The sequence below is a fragment of the Chlorocebus sabaeus genome, chromosome 9, assembly GCF_047675955.1.
Source record: "Chlorocebus sabaeus isolate Y175 chromosome 9, mChlSab1.0.hap1, whole genome shotgun sequence".
NCBI lineage: Eukaryota > Metazoa > Chordata > Mammalia > Primates > Cercopithecidae > Chlorocebus > Chlorocebus sabaeus.
This window is the reverse complement of record NC_132912.1, coordinates 71,503,536-71,523,976: the sequence shown is the minus strand read 5'-3', so window position 1 is coordinate 71,523,976 and position 20,441 is coordinate 71,503,536. Positions and strand designations below refer to the sequence as shown.

The 20,441-nt window shown below is 40.4% G+C and overlaps 1 protein-coding gene across 1 annotated transcript in view; it reads left to right on the top strand.

Annotated features, from left to right (window-relative positions):
* The window catches only part of DDX21 (DExD-box helicase 21), a 30,386-nt gene extending 10,334 nt beyond the window's left edge, over positions 1–20,052 (top strand). Inside the window, exons 6-15 of the mRNA XM_007963235.3 lie at positions 1,656–1,841; positions 3,734–3,879; positions 4,970–5,119; positions 6,661–6,822; positions 8,939–9,058; positions 10,061–10,134; positions 12,556–12,715; positions 13,866–14,000; positions 16,547–16,591; positions 17,547–20,052. Of these exons, the coding sequence (XP_007961426.2) occupies positions 1,656–1,841; positions 3,734–3,879; positions 4,970–5,119; positions 6,661–6,822; positions 8,939–9,058; positions 10,061–10,134; positions 12,556–12,715; positions 13,866–14,000; positions 16,547–16,591; positions 17,547–17,816 (1,448 nt within the window). The 3' untranslated portion in view covers positions 17,817–20,052. The remainder of the gene's footprint in view (positions 1–1,655; positions 1,842–3,733; positions 3,880–4,969; positions 5,120–6,660; positions 6,823–8,938; positions 9,059–10,060; positions 10,135–12,555; positions 12,716–13,865; positions 14,001–16,546; positions 16,592–17,546) is intronic.
* The last annotated feature ends 389 nt before the right edge of the window (positions 20,053–20,441 follow it).

Below are 20,441 nucleotides of genomic sequence, written 5' to 3'. Positions count from 1 at the left end.
GGCACCAGAAAAGCTTGAATCTAGACTCTGCTCACAGAGTAGCTATTGTGTTCAAGTTGCTTAATTTTTCTGTGCTTTAGTTTCCTCATCTATAGAAAAAGATTACTAAACCTACCCTGCAGGGATGTTGTGAGGATTGGGTTGGATAATGTATATAAAGTGCCTAGTATTATCCGTAGACTGCAACAGCAGTTTAGTACAAAGCTAAATTATTATTACCATCTCATCGCAGTTATATTGAGCTTCATTTTTCCAAATGTCTTTATATATCCTTGGTCTCTTTGCTGTTTCATTATGTCTCATCCTCCCTATACCTGTTTACTTTATAGAAAGTTCCTATTTCTGTTAGATTCTTTTTTTTTTTTTTTTTTTTTTTTTGAGACGGAGTCTTGCTCTGTCGCCCAGGCTGGAGTGCAGTGGCGCGATCTCGGCTCACTGCAAGCTCCGCCTCCCGGGTTCCCGCCATTCTCCTGCCTCAGCCTCCCGAGTAGCTGGGACTACAGGCACCCACCACCTCGCCCGGCTAGTTTTTTCTATTTTTTAGTAGAGACGGGGTTTCACCATGTTAGCCAGGATGGTCTCGAACTCCTGACCTCGTGATCCGCCCGTCTCGGCCTCCCAAAGTGCTGGGATTACAGGCTTGAGCCACCGCGCCCAGCCTCTGTTAGATTCTTATTCGTACTCTGCGAAACCTTGATACTTTCCTCCAGCCAAGGAAGTAATTTCTTTCTTTTTTTGTCTTGAGACAGAGTCTCGCTCTGTCGCCTAGGCTGGAGTGCAGTGGTGTAATCTTGGCTCACTGCAATCTCCGCCTCCCGGGTTCAAGTGATTCTTCTGCCTCAGCCTCTTGAGTAGCTGGGACTACAGATGCGTGCCACCACGCCTGGCTAATTTCTGTATTTTTAGTAGAGACGTGGTTTCACCATATTGGCCAGGCTGGTCTCGAACTCCTGACCTTGTGATCTGCCAGCCTCAGCCTTCCAAAGTGCTGGGATTACAGGCATGAGCCACCACACCTGGCTGGAAGTAATTTCTTTCCTGGTGCTCTTGTCCTCCAGTAGTGTACATTTCTTCCTTTTCTTCCCTTCCCTTTCCCCTTCCCCTTCCCCTTCCCCTTTCCTTTCTCACTCACTCTGTGGCCCAGGCTGGAGTGCAATGGCGTGATCTCGGCTCACTGCACCCGGGTTCAAGTGATTCTCCTGCCTCAGCCTCCCAAGTAGCTGGGATTACAGGCACCTGCCACTGCGCCTGGTTAATTTTTGTAGTTTTAGTAGAGATTGGGTTTCACCATGTTGGCCAGGCTGGTCTTGAACTCCTGACCTCATGATCCATCCACCTTGGTTTCCCAAAGTGCTGAGATTACAGACGTGAGCCACCATGCCCGGCTGCATATTTCTTTTATGTCACTTTATACACTAGATGGTCACTTCAAATATTTACTATAATTGGGTGGTTTAAATTTTGTTGATATTTTTCACTTGGAATGTTTTTCCCACTAAATTAGGAGTGTCGTGAGTATCTTTATCATTATTAATTACTTAGCATATTACTTTGTACTTGCAGGTATTTAACAAATATTTTAGAATAACAATACAGTTAACAGTGGTACCCCAGACAGATAAAAACTCAGCAAATCTTGTCATTGTTTTTTATAGTTGAACGCATGAGGAATGGGATTGATATCCTGGTTGGAACACCAGGTCGTATCAAAGACCACATACAGAGTGGCAAACTAGATCTCACCAAACTTAAGCATGTTGTCCTGGATGAAGTGGACCAGATGTTGGATATGGGATTTGCTGATCAAGTGGAAGAGATTCTAAGTGTGGCGTACAAGAAAGGTAATCCACAAATTCAAGAAGCTGATAAAAAAGACCAAAGGAAGGGTGGCAACTAAATAATTGTCTTTATTTATTTATTTATTTTGAGGCAGAATTTCACTGTCTCACTCTGTTGCCCAGCCTGGAGTGCAGTGGCATAGTCTTGGCTCACTGTAACCTCTGTCTCCTGGGTTCAAGTGACTCTCGTGCCTCAGCCACCCAAGTAGCTGGGATTATAGGCACCCGCCACCACGCCTGGCTAATTTTCGTATTTTTAGTAGAGATGGAGTTTTGCCATATTGCCTAGGCTGGTCTCAAACTCCCAGCCCCAAGTGATCCGCCTGCGTCACCCTCCCAAAGTGCTGGGATTAGAGGCATGAGCCACTGCGCCTGGCCTGGTGACTAAGTAGTTTTCTAAGAGATGAATAAAGCCTTGGGAAATTGGAAGGGGGCTTATTTTATCTAGAAACTTGGATTTAAAAAAAAAAGTCATTACTATGGGATTAAAGCTGGTGAGGAAAAAAAAAGTCATGATTTATCATATAACCACAATGGGGAAGACTTGGGAAAGTAAAAGAAGAAAAATACCATCTTCTGTCATCTTGGTGTGGTCTACTTTTGGTGTATTCCTGATGTTTTGCATTTTATTGTATATATGTTGATTATACTCTGACTATACATATAAAAATTCAGCAAAAATACTATATGAAATGATTGGCCATGATTTAATTCTACTTTCTGCCTATTTTGATTTTTTATTCAATATAAATAATTCTGTTTAGCCACTTTTATATGGGTAGCTTCTCACCTCAATATCTGGAATTGGCTTTTTTTTTTTTTTTTTCTTTTGAGACAGGGTCTAAATCTTTCACCCAGGCTGGAGTGCAGTGGTGGAATCTTGGCTCATTGCAGCCTCCACCTTCCAGGTTCAAGCGATCCTCCGAGTAGCTGGGACTATAGGCGTGCGCCACCATGCCCAGCTAATTTTTCTGTTTTTTGTAGTGATGGGTTTCACTGTGCTGTCCAGGCTGGTCTCGAACTCTTGGGCTCAAGTGATCCTCCCTCCCACTTTGGCCTCCCAAAGTACTGGGATTACAGATGTGATCTACCACAGCCGCCCTATTTTTATTTTTAAGATAGGCTCTCACTCTGTCACTCAGGCTGGAGTACAGTGGCACCATCATAGCTCACTGCGTCCCTGAACTTCTGGGCCTCAGCTTCCTGAGTAGCTAGGGCTACGGGGGTGTACCACCATGCCTGGCTAATGTTTTTATTTTGCATAGAGACAGGGTGTCACTGTGTTGCCCAGGCTTGTCTTGATTCCTGGCCTCAAGTGATCCTCTTGCCTCTACCTCTGAAAACATTGGAATTACAGGCATGAGCCACTGTGCCTGGCCTGGAATTGGTTCTTTAGGATAGATTTCCAGAAGTGGAATTACTGAACTTAAAAGTGTAAATAATTCATGCTCCTCAGTATACATTGTCAGATTCTCTCCAGAAGGGTTTGACCACACTTCTATTTGGAATGTTTGAGAATGTGATGTCACTCTTAAGTAGAATTGAATAAACAAAAATAGTAGTTGGACTCAATGATTGGATAAGAATTCTAAATTCATAAAATATTGAGAATAGAAATCTTAGAATATATTTCGTTTGTAATTCAAAGCCTAATGGTCAGAAAGCAAAATAACTTTCAAGTACTTTCACTATTTTAAGGATCTTTTAGATAAATTACCTAGTGGTTTCTTTGCCCATTGGGAAACCTCTGTCTTCCAGTTTTGTGTCCTCAGTACCTGACTTGCCTCAGGTGGTTGCTGGTGAACGTTGATGGACTGTGGAAGTGTTAGGTTAGGTGGAATACTATGTAGGCTTGTTTGGATTATTCATACTGACCTTTTTTTTTCCCCTCAAAGATTCTGAAGACAATCCCCAAACATTGCTTTTTTCTGCAACTTGCCCTCATTGGGTATTTAATGTTGCCAAGAAATACATGAAATCTGCATATGAACAGGTGGACCTGATTGGTAAAAAGACTCAGAAAACGGCAATAACTGTGGAGGTAAATTATTTACTTAGTTGCCAGAATATAAAATTGTATATTATTATTTTCTTGTCTGTTAGTATTAAGACTGGCAAATACTGTTTTTCCGGATAAATACTAAATCCATGTGAAAAGCCAAGGAAAGCTATTTCTATTTGAGCTGTATATGAGATCTGTGTTTTTATTTTTGGTTTTTGTTTTTTGAGATGGAGTCTCGCTCTGTCACCAGGCTGGAGTGCAGTGGCGCAATCTCTGCTCACTGCAACCTCTACCTCCTGGGTTCAAGCGATTCTCCTGCGGAAGCCTCCCTAGTGGCTGGGACTACAGCCGTGCGCCACCACACCCAGCTTAATTTTTGTATTTTTAGTAGAGATAGGGTTTCACTATGTTGGCCAGGATAGTCTCAATCTCTTGACCTTGTGATCCGCCCACCTCCGCCTCCCGAAGTGCTGGGATTACAGGTGTGAGCCACCACGCCTGGCCCAATATCTGTGTTTTTAAAATTTCATCATGTGATGGCCTCATTTCATTTCAGAATAATTTGGAACTTAAATCTATCTGAATTATGTAAATGTAAATCACACTTAAACAATTTAAACATTAGAGGGCAGCAGAGAAACCTAGTGCTTTGGGTTTAAGCTTAAAAGTGTTGAAGTTTAAAATTTCACCTTCGATTCTGATACCTAGATGAATTAATTTCACTGAGGAACAGACCTGGATATTAATCTACAGATTGGATTTTTAAGTAAATGAAAGGGCAAAACATACAGAAACTTGTTGGTTATTTGGTTTCCTGTAGAAAGCTAGGGAATGGCATTTCCTTTCTAGCATTTTCCTGGTTGTCAGAAAATAAAGTTAGGTGCTCCTTAGAGAAAGGGGAGAGACATGGGGAGATGGGCAGATCATGTTGCTTTCTGCTTTAATGACTTATTTAGGTTTTTTTCTCTCCGCAGTGGTGGCTACAGATAGCTCTTATCAGGCTTGAGTAGTTGTTTCCAGGAGCAAGACATTAGAACATTAGTGTTGTGCTCATTGATCATTGTGTTGTGATTTTAGTTTCCAGCAAAGCTTTACTAACTAAATGTTTTTTTTCTTCTTCTTATATAAGCATCTGGCTATTAAGTGCCACTGGACTCAGAGGGCAGCAGTTATTGGGGATGTCATCCGAGTATATAGTGGTCATCAAGGACGCACTATCATCTTTTGTGAAACCAAGAAAGAAGCCCAGGAGCTGTCCCAGAATTCAGCTATAAAGCAGGTTGGTCCTTCCCCTTGTGCCAGCAAAGCTGGGGATATCAACAAATCTTCACCTTGGGCATAGTTGCTCTTGGTCTAATTTTCATTCATTCAGTGAATACCAGTTTAGTTTCTTTTAGTTTAGAAATGAGAGGAAGCTACCTTTTTTTTTTTTTTTTAATTGAGGCAGAGTTTCACTCTGTTACCCAGGCTGGAGTTCAGTGGTGTGATCTGGGCTCTCTGCTTCCCTGAGTTCAAGTGATTCTCCCCCTTCAGCCTCCCAAGTAGCTGGGGTTACAGGTGGACACCACCATGCCTGGTTAATTTTTTTTTTCTTTTTTTTTTTTGAGATGGAGTCTCGCTTCTTTGCCCAGGCTGGACTGCAATGGTGCGATCTTGGCTCACTGAAACCTCCGCCTCCTGGGTTCGAGCGATTCTCCTGCCTCAGCCTCCTGAGTAGCTGGGATTACAGGCACGTGCCAGTGTACCCAGCTCGTTTTTGTATTTTTAGCAGAGATGGGGTTTCACCATGTTGGCCAGGTTGGTCTTGAACTCCTGACCTCAAGTGATCCACCTGCCTTGGCTGCTCAAAATGCTGGGATTATAGGCATGAGCCGAGCCACTGCGCCTGGCCAATTTTTTTTTGTTTTGTTTTGGAGACAGGTTCTCACTTCCTTTGCCCAGGCTGAAGTGAAGTGCACTGGCGTGATCTCGGCTCACTGTAGCCTCAACCTCCAGGTAGCATGCACTACCATACCTGACTTTTTTTTCTGGATGGTGTTTTATTGTTGATATAATTTGTGTGCCACATATTACCATTTTAAAATGTACAGTTCAGTGGCTTTTAGCATAATCATGAGGTTGTGCCATAGTCACTACTATCTAATTGGTAAGACTTTTTTTTTTATCATCAACTTTTAGGTTTAAGGGTACATGTGAGGATGGGCAGGTTTGTTACATAGGTAAACGTAAGCAAAGATGGCTTGCTGCACAGATCATCCCATAACCTATGTATTAAGCCAGCATTTATTAGCTGTTCTAACTGATGCTCTCCTACCCACCCTCCACTAACTTTATTTTATTTTATTTTTTTATTTCTAGTAGAGACCAAGTCTTGCCATATTGCCCAGGCTGGTCTCAAACCCCAGGCTCAAGCAGTCTACCTGTTTGGGCCTCCCAAAGTGCATGAGCCACTGCACCTGGCCTCACTTCTTTCTGATAATTAGAGTGTACATGTTAGAGCTCTTAATCTGTCATGGCATCTCACCATACAAATGAGGAAAGGGTGGCTCAGACCTAAGGTTACACTGACAAAATAGGTTTGATCACTCTTCTGTCACATTCCCAACTTCAATAAGTAAAGTTGGATACAGTTGGAATTGATGACTGAGGATCTTGAAATAATATTGAGGCTTATCCATTCAAAACACATTTTCCCCTTTGTAATGTTTTCAACGGGCATATCACCAAAATATGAATGTCTTTTACAGGCCTAATTGATTATGAGAAAAAGTACTTGTGTTGTTGGAGCTGGTGTTCTTACATCCGTTTATTTATTGGCAGGATGCCCAGTCATTGCATGGAGACATTCCACAGAAGCAAAGGGAAATCACCCTGAAAGGTTTTAGAAATGGTAGTTTTGGAGTTCTGGTGGCAACCAATGTTGCTGCACGTGGGTTAGACATCCCTGAGGTTGATTTGGTTATACAAAGCTCTCCACCAAAGGTATGTACTTTATGCTTAGATTTTATTTTGTTTCTTTTGGGTATTAAAACAAATGGGAAATTGTACTATTTACTTTCATATAATTAGTATATAGCTATCTTTTGAGTGCTGGGATGCTAAAGGTAATTTTGAAAATGAACCTGTTATAAGACACCCCCCTCAGAACTGACATTTGAATAGAAGTGCAATCAGCAGAGGTTCAAAAGGTGACTTTGAGATATAGTGTGATTTTTGAGCCAAACCTTGAAGATGGGTGGAAGGACTTAGATGGGATTGGGGTAAGTAAGATAGATAAATGCATGAGTCTAGAGGACAGGGGAGAGAAAGGGCCTGTAATTAACCTCTGTGGTTAGAGATGCTTAGGTTTGTGAGTTATAGGAACCCCTCAAGGAGGATCCTGAAGCATAGTTTACTTGATGTGGATAGTTTTCATGTAAATAAAGGTTGTTCTAATGGTATTCCAATCACTTCCAACATGAAGACCCCATAATCTCACCCAAACTGGCAAATCCACTATGGTTAGAGGCTACTTACAACAATGGGGAAAAATAACTGAAGACTGTGAATTCACCAGTTCTTAAAAAGGAAGTCCCGCTGGGCACGGTGGCTCACGCCTGTAATCCCAGCACTTTGGGAGGCCGAGGCAGGTGGATCACGAGGTCAGGATATCGAGACCATCCTGGCTAACACGGTGAAACCCCGTCTCTACTAAAGATACAAAAAATTAGCCGGGCACGGTGGCAAGCGCCTGTAGTCCCAGCTACTCAGGAGGCTGAGACAGGAGAATGACGTGAACCCGGGAGGCGGAGCTTGCAGTGAGCTGAGATCGCGCCACTGCACTCCAGCCTGGACTACAGAGCGAGACTCCGTCTCAAAAAAAAAAAGGAAAAAAAGGAAGAAAAGGAAGTCCCATGAGTGTGTGGTATAAACATTGTTTCATGAGCCTTTAGACTTTTTGATATGGTAGCCCCTAGCTGTGTTGAGCCCTTGAAATGTGGGTGATCTGAATTGATCTGTAAAATACAAGTGTAAAATACATACTGCATAACTTTTCATTATGCGGTCTGGATTTTGAAGACTTACGAAAGAATATAAAATATTGCATTGGTACCCTGGTTTGTATAGATAGTATACTGAAATGATAAGACTTGGATATACTGACTGGTGTGGTGGCTCATGCCTGTAATCCTAGCACTTTGGGAGCTGAGGCAAACGAATCACTTAAGGTCAGGAGTTCGAGACCAGCCTGGCCAACATGGTGAAACTCTGTGAAACCCTGTCTCTATTAAAAATTCAAAAACTAGCCAGGCCTGATGTCGGGTGTCTGTCGTCGCAGCTACTTGGGAGGCTGAGGCAGCAGAATCACTTGAATCCGGAAGGCAGAGGTTGCAGTGAGCTGAGATTATGCCACTGCACTCCAGTCTGAGTGACAGAGCGAGACTCTGTCTGAAAAGAAAAAAAAAGACTTGATATATTGAGTTAAAATACATTAACTTCTTAAAGAAATCTTTTCAGTGTGTCTACTGGAAGATTGAAAATTGGAATTACATATATGCCTCTAATGGACAAGCAGTATTTAGACAATGCTCTTTGTAAATTTGCCTACAGGACAGGGACCACTGTTCTAGAAGCTTTAAAAATTGCCAGAGGTCAGCCGGGCGCGGTGGCTCATGCCTGTAATCACAACACTTTGGGAGGCCGAGGCAGGTGGATCACGAGTTCAGGAGTTTGAGGCCAGCCTGACCAACATGGTGAAACCCTGTCTCTACTAAAAATACAAAAAAAATTAGCCGGGTATGGTGGCACGTGCCTGTAATGCCAGCTACTCAGGAGGCTGAGGCAGGAGAATTGCTTGAATCTGGGAGGTGGAGGTTGCAGTGAGCCGAGATTGCGCTACTGCACTCCAGCCTGAGCAACAGAGAAAGACTCTGTCTCAAAAAAAAAAAAAAAAAAAAAAAATTGCCAGAGGTTTTTAAATTGAAGTGCTAAGGGACCTTCTCCCTCATGCCCCCAGGCTTATAACCACAATTGCTAGTGTTCACTGACCTGCATAGGCTACTCAGGTGTTTGTCTCTGTTTTTTGGTTTAGTGTTGTTTATGTATTTTACTTCAATAGGATGTAGAGTCCTACATTCATCGATCCGGGCGGACTGGCAGAGCTGGAAGGACGGGGGTGTGCATCTGCTTTTATCAACACAAGGAAGAATATCAATTAGTACAAGTGGAGCAAAAAGCGGTACAACTATTCTTACCTTTCATTAAGCAAATGTTGAGTTCTAAAGTCAGTCTTTAGTTTCTTCAATTTTTATCCACTTTAAAATATTTTTATTTCTAGTGTGTGGCAATGACTGAAAGCTTACTGTTAGGTACATATGTTGTCCTGTGATAAAAGGCCCATTCTGAAGTAACTTTGCATTTGAAAACAGTGGTTTTGTTTTCATATGTTTGAAAGGCAGTTTTCAGACAATGATAATATGAACCAGAGGTAATTAAGATTGAGGGACTATAGGAATTGCTTGAAAATCAAATGAATTTGGGCATGTCAAAAGGATAAAGGGGAGAAGAGACTAATTTTTCCTCCAGAAGAATTGGAATAGTGTGTGTAGATTCTTGCCCCTTCAGGAGCTTAACTCATCTCCTTCCTCTTGAGTGGACTGCACTTAGGGACTTGCTTTCAAAGAATAGAGTAAGGTGGGGAGTGAGGACTTTACCGTGGAGAGATGAACAAACACTACCTGGGCCCGCTGATTGTGGGTCACGTCATCAGTGATAGGCACATAGGCATGTGCCCCGATAAGAGGTGGTGAGGCGAGCATTCACGCCGGGTATTCTCCCCCAAGTATATAACCCTGAGCATGAGGAAAACACCAGACAACCTCAAATGGAGGGACATTCTACAGAACTGTTGACCAGCACTCCTTAAAACTTTCAGTCATGAAAAACAAGGAAAGAAGGAAAGACAGACATGGAATAAAGTCTGGGGTTTGGTTAATAGTTTAGCAATGTTGGTTTCTTAGTTGAAACAAATATACCTTAACAGTGTAAGATGTTAACAGTAGCAGAAACCTGGAGCTCTCTGAACTATCTTTGTAGCTTTTCTGTAAATCTAAAATTGAAAGTTCATTTTTTAAGGTAATAAATATATTTGGCCTATATCTAAAAAATTAGGGAACTACTTTATCTTATTGGAAACAATTGATGGCCATTGTACATTAAACTGTGGTTCATTTTCCTGTAGGGAATTAAGTTCAAACGAATAGGTGTTCCTTCTGCAACAGAAATAATAAAAGCTTCCAGCAAAGATGCCATCAGGTATGTCCCCTACCACTGCTATGGTCTGTTTTAGTGTTTGTTCAAATACTGCATGTCTTTGTACAGTAATAAGATTTGACTTTTTAAAAATTTATTTTTTTAATTTTTGAGACAGGGTCTGACTATGTTGCCCAGGCTGGTCTCAAACTCCTGGGCTCAAGCAGGCCTCCCACCTCAGCCTCCCAAGGTGCTAAGATTACAGGCGTGATACTCATTCCTGTCCAATCCTGTTTACCAAAGGAAACCACTATTAAAATAGTTTGCTTTGTCTAGGATATTTTAAGAGATAATATCTTAGGTACAGTATAAGTGCTTCTCACCCACTGGCTGATTAGACCACAGATTACATTCCAAATCTACGTTAATCCAGTTCCTCACCTGGTAGGATGAAAGTTGATTGTTTCGTTAATAGTAAATGTCTAGATGGTGAGGATTGGGTTAAGTAACCGTTTGTCAGATGGAGGTGCTGCTGACATTGGAGGCAAGAGAATTATTTTTTATGGGATTGTCCTGCAAATGGAAGGATATTTAGCTGTTTAGGATCTGTGGCTGATTCCCCTGTGCAGCATACTCAGGGTAGGTAGGGTTGGCATTATAAAAACCAGAAGCCATTTTCCAGATGCCTCCTGGTGGTGACCTACATTCTCTGTTAAAGAACCACTCATTTTGGGCATCATTTTTATAGTGGTTTCCACAATTACTGTAAATGCTTATTTAAAAAACAGACACAGGGAGTCCATGATCAAAGGAAATCCTGGATGTCAATCAGCATGTTAATAGTTCAGGAAAGTTTTGTAAATGAAAGAGTTTTGGGCCAGGCATGGTGGCTCATGCCTGTAATCCCAGCACTTTGGGAGGCTGGGGTAGGTGGATTGCTTGAGCTCAGGAGTTCAAGACCAGTCTGGCCAACACAGCAAAACCTCATCTCTATAAAAAATATAAAAATTAGATGTGATGGCACATGCCTGTAGTCCCAGCTACTCTGGAGGCTGAGATGGGTGGATTGCATGAGCCCGGGAGGTTGAGGCTGCAGTGAGCTGTGATTGTGCTACTGTACTCCACCCTGGGTGGCAGAGTGAGACTGTCTCAAAAAAAAAAGAAAGAGAAGGAAGGAAGGAAGGAAGAAGACAGGGAAGGGAGGAAAGGAAGGATGAGTGGGTTTTTTTGTTTGTTTGTTTGTTTTTTGAGACGGAGTCTCACTCTGTTGCCCATGCTGGAGTGCAATGGTGCAATCTCATCTCACTGCAAGCTCCGCCTCCCTGGTTCACACCATTCTCCTGCCTCAGCCTCCCGAGTAGCTGGGACTACAGGCACCCACCACCATTGCCGGCTAATTTTTTGTATTTTTAGTAGAGACGGGGTTTCACCATGTTAGCCAGCATGGTCTCGATCTCCTGACCTTGTCATCTACCTGCCTCGGCCTCCCAAGGTGCTGGGATTACACGCGTGAGCCACCGTGCCTGGCCGGGAAGAGTGTATTTTAACTACATTTTTCAAATTTATTTTAGCATGGCGTTTTTTTTTTTAAGTGTCCTACAGACGGGGTTCCCTTGGGTGCCAGTTAAGGAGAGTTGGGGTTAGATGGCGAAGAAGGGGAATGGGACAAAGATGCTGGTGGTATACAACAAACAGCCTCCAGAGTGCCAGCCCTGACATTGCTGCATGTCACTTTCTACTCTTTTACTGGATGATCTTTTTTAACTTCGAATGGGACATTTATTATTGCCAAGATAATAGTGACCCCCTTAAAAATGTGCAAATAGTCCCATAAACGTCCTTATCATTTTTTCAACTGACTTTGGAGGTCTTTTTCTTATTTCTTTTATTTTCTTTTTTTTTTTTTAAAGAGATGGGGTTTCTTAAAATGATTATGTGTGGCACAGTCATAGCTCACTGTAGCCTCAAGCAATCCTCCCACCTCAGCCTCCCAAGTGGCTGGGACTACAGGCATGTGCCACCACACCTAGCTTTTTTTTTTCAACTTCAGAATGGAAATAGGTATTTTCTGATCCTAAAATTAACACATGCTTCTTGTATAAAAACTCTTGACATTATTCATCATCACATCTAATGGTAGTATAACATTTTATTATATCTGTTTTGTGGTTTATATAAGCAGTCCAGATGATGCACATTTTAAAATTGTTTATACTTTTTGTATATCATAAGTAATACCGTGGTGAACTTCTTGTTTTATTATTTCCTTAGGATAAAATGGTGCGGTAGGTGGTAAATTAGAATTGCATACAGTCAAAGGAATGGATGTACTACTATAGAAATACGATGATTATACACTGCATCAAAATAAATGTGTTACACATGTGAAAGATTTGCAAAGTTATTCATTTATCTTGAGATGTCTTAGAAATGAAATCTGTCCACTTCTAGTATCCTTTTTCCTAACACACTCTCAAACAACAGGCTTTTGGATTCCGTGCCTCCCACTGCCATTAGTCACTTCAAGCAATCAGCTGAGAAGCTGATAGAGGAGAAGGGAGCTGTGGAAGCTCTGGCAGCAGCACTGGCCCACATTTCAGGTGCCACGTCCGTAGACCAGCGCTCCTTGATCAACTCAAATGTGGTAAGGTTCTGCGGCACATTCCTGATGCTTTATAATTTGGGGTATGAACAGGATGTGAAAGGGTTTCATTTAAACTTCCCAGTTGTTTTCACTTTCTCATGAAGGTAGTAAAGTATTAATTGTATTTTACAATCTCTGGCCAGACATGGTGGCTCATATCTGTAATCCCAGCCCTTTGGGAGGCACAGGTGGGAGGATGGCTTGAGCCTACAAGTTTGAGATCACCCTGGGCAACCTAGTGATACTCTGTCTCTACAAAAAAATAAAAATAAAAAATTAGCTGGGTGTGGTGGCATGCTGTGGTCCCAGCTACCTGGGAGGCTGAGACGGGAGGAGGGAGTATCACTTGAGCCCAGGAGGTTGAGGCTGCAAGGATCCATGATGGTGCCACTGCATTCCAGCCTGGGTGACAGAGTGAGACTCTGTCTCAAAAAAGAATAGAACCAATAATTCCCGTGTTTAAACACGCACACATATATACACACACATGCAAATCCATAGAGGCAGAAAATATGAGTGGTCCCCAGTGGCTGTGTGGGGGGAGGAATGGCAGTGGCTAGTAATGGACACAGGATTCTTTTGGGTGGATTATGACACGGCTGAAATTTTACATAGTGCTGAATGGTTGCAGATCTTACCAATATAGTAAAATAAAAAACACTGGATTGTGTACTTTAAATGGTGAATTTTGTGGTATGTGATTTTTAATTGTTTTAATCTTAAAGTAGCCCAAACATATGTATGCATAAATGCATGTAATACATTTAGGCAGCATACCTAGAAACTTTAGAAGGTGTATAGTTTTCCTGTAAATTCAAATTTTTATTGAGATAATTGTAGCTTTACATGTAGTTGTAAGAAATAATATAGAGAGATCCTTCGTATACTCTGCTCAGCTTCCCTAAAAGGCAAATGTATTTTGTAAAAATATAAAATTTTGGAAAACTATAATACCACAACCAAGATATTGACATTCAGTCTTACTCAGAGTTCCCCAAGTAAAACCAGAGACTGTTTGTACTAATTGTTTGTGTGAGGTATATGTTTTTAGGAATAACTTTTCAAGAAATATTTTAGAATCACAAAAGCAGGTATTTACCAATTAGGTTTATTTTCAGCACTTTAATTTTATTCCCCTTTCTTCTTTAAGGGTTTTGTGACCATGATCTTGCAGTGCTCAATTGAAATGCCAAATATTAGTTATGCTTGGAAAGAACTTAAAGAGCAGCTGGGCGAGGAAATTGACTCCAAAGTGAAGGGAATGGTTTTTCTCAAAGGAAAACTGGTAAGGCTGGGGTCTCTTGTAACCTTGATGGGGCTTTATGTGGGCAGGAAAGCATAAAGTAGGGTGGGTTCTTCCTCTTCTGTGGGAATGCTGCATCTCTTCACTCTCTCATCTTCCCTGGGTAATCTCATCTGTGATCCTCAGTTGCCACTCTGCCACTGACAACTAGTGTACCTGTATCTCCAGCCTGTACCGTTCTCCTCACAGTGCCAGACTGGATCCAGCTGCTTCCCTGACATCTCCACCTAAATAGCTTATTTAAAGTAACTTTTTCAGAATCTTTTTTTTCCTTGCAATCCTATTCTAGCACTGGACTTATTCAGAATCTTGAATTCAAATTAAAAATGAAAACTTTTGCCTCCTAAACCTGGTGTTCTTTCTTCTGAGGACTTCTCTTGGTTAATGCCATAGACTTATCACAAGGATTCTCAAACATTTTGGTTTCACAATCCCTTTAGCAAATGTTAGGGACCCCCAAAAACTTTAGTTTATATGGGTTATATCTATTGATACTTACTATATTAGAAATTAAAACTGGAACTCTAAAACACAATATCATTTTCCATTAGCCATCAGAGCAATGATATTATCACGTCATATAGTGTCTAGGAAACTCCACTGAACCCTTGAGAGAATGGGTGTGGAAAGGGCAGCATTATTATGAAAATAATTTTGACTTGGCGAAGCCCCTAAAAGATTTTCAGGTTTCCAGGTGTCCACTGGCCTAGTGAACCAATTAGGTTTATCTTCAGCTTATCGCATGTCTAGCCATGTTGTTTATCTCCACAAAACTTGTGGGATAAAGTCTCAACCCTTTCATAGGAGGGTAAGATCCTTCATGTCCTGGCCTCTGCTAGCCTTACAGCTTCATTTCTGCCAACACCATTTACTCCAACAGTGCATGTTTATCTCATCCTCAGTGCCTGCTGAACCTACTATTTATAGTAATCTTTTGGCCGGGCGTGGTGGCTCACACTTGTAATCTCAGCACTTTGGGAGGCCAAGGTGGGCGGATCACCTGAGGTCCGGAGTTTGAGACCAACCTGACCAACATAGAGAAATACTGTCTCTACTAAAAATATAAAATTAGCCAAGGATGATGGCGTATGCCTGTAATCCCAGCTACTTGCAAGGCTGAGGCAGGAGAATCACTTGAAAACCCAGGAGGCAGAAAGTTGCAGTGAGCGCAGATTGCGCCACTGCACTCCAGCCTGGGCAACAAGAGTGAAACTCTGTCTCAAAAAAAAAAAAAATGTTGTATATATATAAATCGTTTCCTCCAAAGTAGCTTTTATGACTTTGCTTAGCCTTAAATCTTACCAGGCAATGTTAGGGGCATCTTTATCTGTACTTCAAAGTCTTTAGGACACATGTTTATGCAGGTAAACTTTTACCTTGCTGTGTTTGCTTACGGAGAGCCTCAAGAACACTCAAAGGCAAAAACTGTTTTCTAGTTACCTCTATCCCCATTGAATGCCTGGGATTATACTCTACTTCGTAAATATGTAAGTGAAGATTACCATGAATGGCAAAATCCACCAGTAGGTGATGATACCTATGTTGTGATTGGGTAAATTTGGGGGTGAAAGAGGTGTTCCTTATAAAATACTGCAGTTGAAGACAGCAGGGAGAGGAGTGCCTGTATTAGTTAACACATAATTTGACTATATTTTTAGATGATTTCCTTGATTGGAGAGGATGGCACTTAATATTAAAAATGGTGTCCTGGCTAGGTGCCATGGCTCACACCTGTAAACTCAGTATTTTGGAAAGCTGAGCTGGGAAGATAATTCTTGAGACTGGCCTGGGCAACATAGTGACACCCTGTCTCTACCAAAAAAAAAAAAAAAAAAAAAAAAAAGCCAGGTGTAGTGGCATGCACCTGTAGGAATTCAAAGTTACAGTAAGTTGTTAATTGCACCACAGTACTCCAGCCTAGGCAGTAGAGCAAGACCCTATCTTAAGAGGAAAAAAAAAAGATGGTGTCCTGTATTATTTTTTTCATACTCTTACAGAAGGCTGAATTAAGAAAAACTAGACAATTAACAATAGAAGATCACTTGTTCTTCGCTTTTAGTTAGGTCATTCTGAATAGCTGGCATTGCTTTTCTGATGGAAGGCAGTATATAGTTTAACTATAGGTTTTAGAGCTATACAGACGAGATTTTAAATACTTGCTCCATTTAATAGCTGTGGGGCCTTAGACTAGTCAGTTAACCTTTCCAAGCCTGTTTGCTCAGCAATAAAATGTAGCTAATAGCCACTAGAGGGTTAGCACGGTGTAATAGCTAAGACTCTGTCTATAGTTAGAAAGTCCTAATTCATTTGGAGTTTTTTTTTTTTCAATATTCCTTGTCTTTCTGCAGTGTACTTTTGCCAGCTGTAATGTATTAGCTTTGGTCTAAAGTTCATCTAAAATTATACCTGGTGGTTTTTTTTGCTTTATGTTTTTTGTTTTCTTTTTTTTCACAGAATACATGGTCTTTTAAAGGGAGTATTTTTATTGTGCATTGGTTGGATTAACTTCCATTTACTTTGATTTCTAGGGTGTTTGCTTTGATGTACCTACCGCATCAGTAACAGAAATACAGGTATTCTTTTCTCTTAGATTTTAAAGTTAATGTACCTAAATTGTAGAATGTTAATTATGAAAATAGAGAATAATAGATTGGGAAACAATAGTTCTGGTTCATTTCGTAAGAGATAATTGATAATTAAATTTTGGAATATTCCCCCCTAGCTTTTTAATTCTGAACAGCTTTTGTAGTTGAACCCACCTGGTTTCTGTAATTCCTTTATACAAAGTTGTGAACGATACCCAGCTCTCCCCGCCCTTTAACACTTACGTATGTTATTCAGGTTTTGTGTGTGTGGTGTGTGCACATGTATGTGTGTGTTTTCAGAGTCTTGCTCTGTCGCCCAGGCTGGAGTGCAGTGGTGCAATCTTGGTTCACTGCAACCTCCACCTCCCGGGTTCAAGTGATTCTCTTGCCTCAGTTTCCCAAGTAGCTGGGATCATAGGCCCACCATCACCCCTGACTAATTTTTTGTATTTTTACTAGAGATGGGAGTTTCGCCATGTTGGCCAGGCTGGTCTCGAACTCCTGACCTCAGGTGATCCACTCACCTCCCAAAGTGCTGGGATTACAGGCATGAGCCACCACATCCAGCCTATAGGTGTTCATAGACATTTAAAATTGTTACATCTTTATTCAGTACTGTGAGAAATGTGTGCTTAATATATTTGTTTTATTACCTTTGGCTGTAGATACCCTGTAGCAATTGAGTTGAATAAATGGTTTAATAACTTAATAAATGAAGGTAGTAATGAGGGCTATTTCTCATAATAAAACTATATTTTCCCACATTTTAGTGACACTGGCTTTTGGACCATGATGGTTGGCCAGTGTTATTTTTGACCAGTGACTTGTTAAGCACGTATGTTATCACCTTTTCTTTGAAAAAACGGAAAAATTTTGTTTTTCTCATGCTTTTAAAAAATTGAATAGTAATTAAAGCACATGAAAACAAAACGTTCTCTCACAGGAGAAATGGCATGATTCACGACGCTGGCAGCTCTCTGTGGCCACAGAGCAACCAGAGCTGGAAGGACCACGGGAAGGATATGGAGGCTTCAGGGGTCAACGGGAAGGCAGTCGAGGCTTCAGAGGACAGCGGGATGGAAACAGAAGATTCAGAGGACAGCGGGAAGGCAGTAGAGGCCCGAGAGGACAGCGATCAGGAGGTGGCAACAAAAGTAACAGATCCCAAAACAAAGGCCAGAAGCGGAGTTTCAGTAAAGCATTTGGTCAATAATTAGAAGATTTATATAGCAAAAAGAGAATGTTTGGCAATATAGAACTGAACATTATTTTTCTTACAAAGTTAAAAGCACATTGTGCCTCCTTTTGACCACTTGCTGAGTCCCTGTGTCTTTCAGACACAGACAAGCTTCATTTAAATTATTTCATTTGATCATTATAATTTATAAGTTTATTGCTACTTCTTCAGTTCTTCCTTTTGAAAGGTGTATGAATTCATTACATTTTTATTCTAATGGATTATCTGTAGATTAGAAGATAAAATCAAGCGTGTATCTGCCTGTACTTTGTGAGTTCACCTGTCTTTATACTCAAAAGTGTCCCTTAATAGTGTCCTTCCCTGAAGCAAATACCTAAGGGAGTGTAACAGTCTCTGGAGGACCACTTTGAGCCTTTGGAAGATTTCCTCAGCCACCTGCCGAACAGTTTCTCATGTGGTCCTATTGTTTGTCTACTGAGACTTAATACTGAGCAATGTTTTGAAACAAGATTTCAAACTAATCTGGATTGTAATACAGTTTATACCAGTGTATGCGCTAGACTTGGAAGATGTAGTACGTTTGATATAGATTAACTATACTTATGTTCATTTTGATACATTTTTAGCTTCTCATTATGAGGTGATTCATGCTTTAGTGAATTCTTCACAGATAATATATATAAAAGTACATTTTAATAGAAAGCCAGGGTCTTTAAGGTATTTCAGATGTGTAAGGTGGCTCCATAACTTTATTTGTAAGTAGGCTGGATAAATGGTGCTTAAAATGATAATGTACTCCACTTCTTCCTATTGGAAGATTAACATTATTTACCAACAAGATTTAAGGGAGTAGGGGGTTGCAGATTAACATTGCCAAAGAGTATGTGAAAAAAAAGAAACCAAACCACTGGAAATAATCAAATGCAAAAATGTAACAAATTCATAACTGGAGAGCAAAGAGAACAAGTATGATTTTCATGATAAAGCATTGTTTTAATGGTGAAAACTTCACAGATCACTAATGTTTCTAGAGGTTAACTTCAAGTGGGCAAGCTGGGGTTTTTAGGTAGTCAGTGGCCTAGTTTCTAAAGCCACAGTATAGGGTCTGTTTGTTAAACTGAATCTCTGTTGAAAGTTTGTTTTAGCTGCTTGGAGGCTTCCTTTTAAGACAAACTGTATGTGATTAAGTTGTTCTAAGGGAACTGAAGAAGTTGATGTAACCCCTGGCCAGATAACTCTGCCTGATTTCTCAGATACTATTTCTCTGGGAAACATTCTACATAGCACAGGAGCTTAAAAGTGGCATTATCTTCTTGCCTTAATTTCCAGAGATTATTTCTGTACTGAGAATCCTGGAACTACTATGCTAGGAAATTTAAAGCCGCATGGTCTGTCTTGTTTTCATTTAATTATTGTGAACACCTAGAATCTTTCTAGGTCCTGATTTCTCTTGCTTAATCCAGTCTTTATCTCTAACTGCCCCTTATTTGATCACCATGTACTAGAGGCTCCGATAGCCAGCTCAGCTCCTGATCCTTGAGGCAGCATCCTTTTTCTATTTGAACTTCAGTTCTGTCCTTGAATCCTGACTAGATATTTCTTGCCCTCTGGTCTCAGAATTCTCTTGGCTTTTATTCGTTGATCCACTTGCCAGTTTTATCACTTTACCCTTGTTCCTCATGACTTCCCATCAAGCCATGGGTATTAGGTGACAGTGTAATTTATTAGATTCTGATTTTGCCCAAATACTAGGCATGCTTTAATAACAACTGAACCTTTTCATTATTTGGATAGGCATGGGTAGCTTATCAAGCAGATTAAAAGGATATGGTACCTGTCCTTTAGAAAAGAACAGCTAAAACCTTGTTGTGGATTATGGATTTAGCATAAATAAAAATAATCTGGCATAAATTAAGAGTAAGAGGGAAGATTAGTAGAAATTTCACTTCACATAACTTAAAACATGGCTATTTCAATAAATGAAACTAAAGTTTCTCCTGGATCCCAGAATTCAACCTGTATTTATAAATGTATAATGTATTTTGCTACTTTTTGGTTTAAATGAACTTGTTGGGTTAGCTTGGTAAAATGTTACAATTTTTACTATTTTCTACAGAGAAAATATTTTCTAATTTAAGTTGGAGCTATCTGTGCAGCAGTTTCTCTACAGTTGTACATAAATGTTTTTACTATAAAATGAGCTAATGTATAAAATACTACTCTATACCATAATAAAGATAGTAATACTTGATTTTGGTGGCTTTTGTTTTCTAAAATGAAAATAACTTGAAATATTTATTATAAAAATAATAAAAGCTAGATATAAAAATCTAAAGAAAAAAAAAAAACGTCACCCTTATCTAATATTTTAGTGAGCAGTCTTCCACATATTCTTTTATAAAATTGGAATCATTTGATTTTGTGAATTGCTTTTCCCCCCTCAACATGTTGTGCACAATTTTGTACAGGCCTACATGGACATTTTTGATGACTACATGTTATCTTGTATAGATATGCCACTACACATTTAACCAGTACTTAATGGCCATGCTGGTTATTTCTAATTTTTCACCATTATAAACAACCCTAAAGTTAATACCTTCATATACGTGTTTGCATACTTGTCTGTAACCTTAGGAT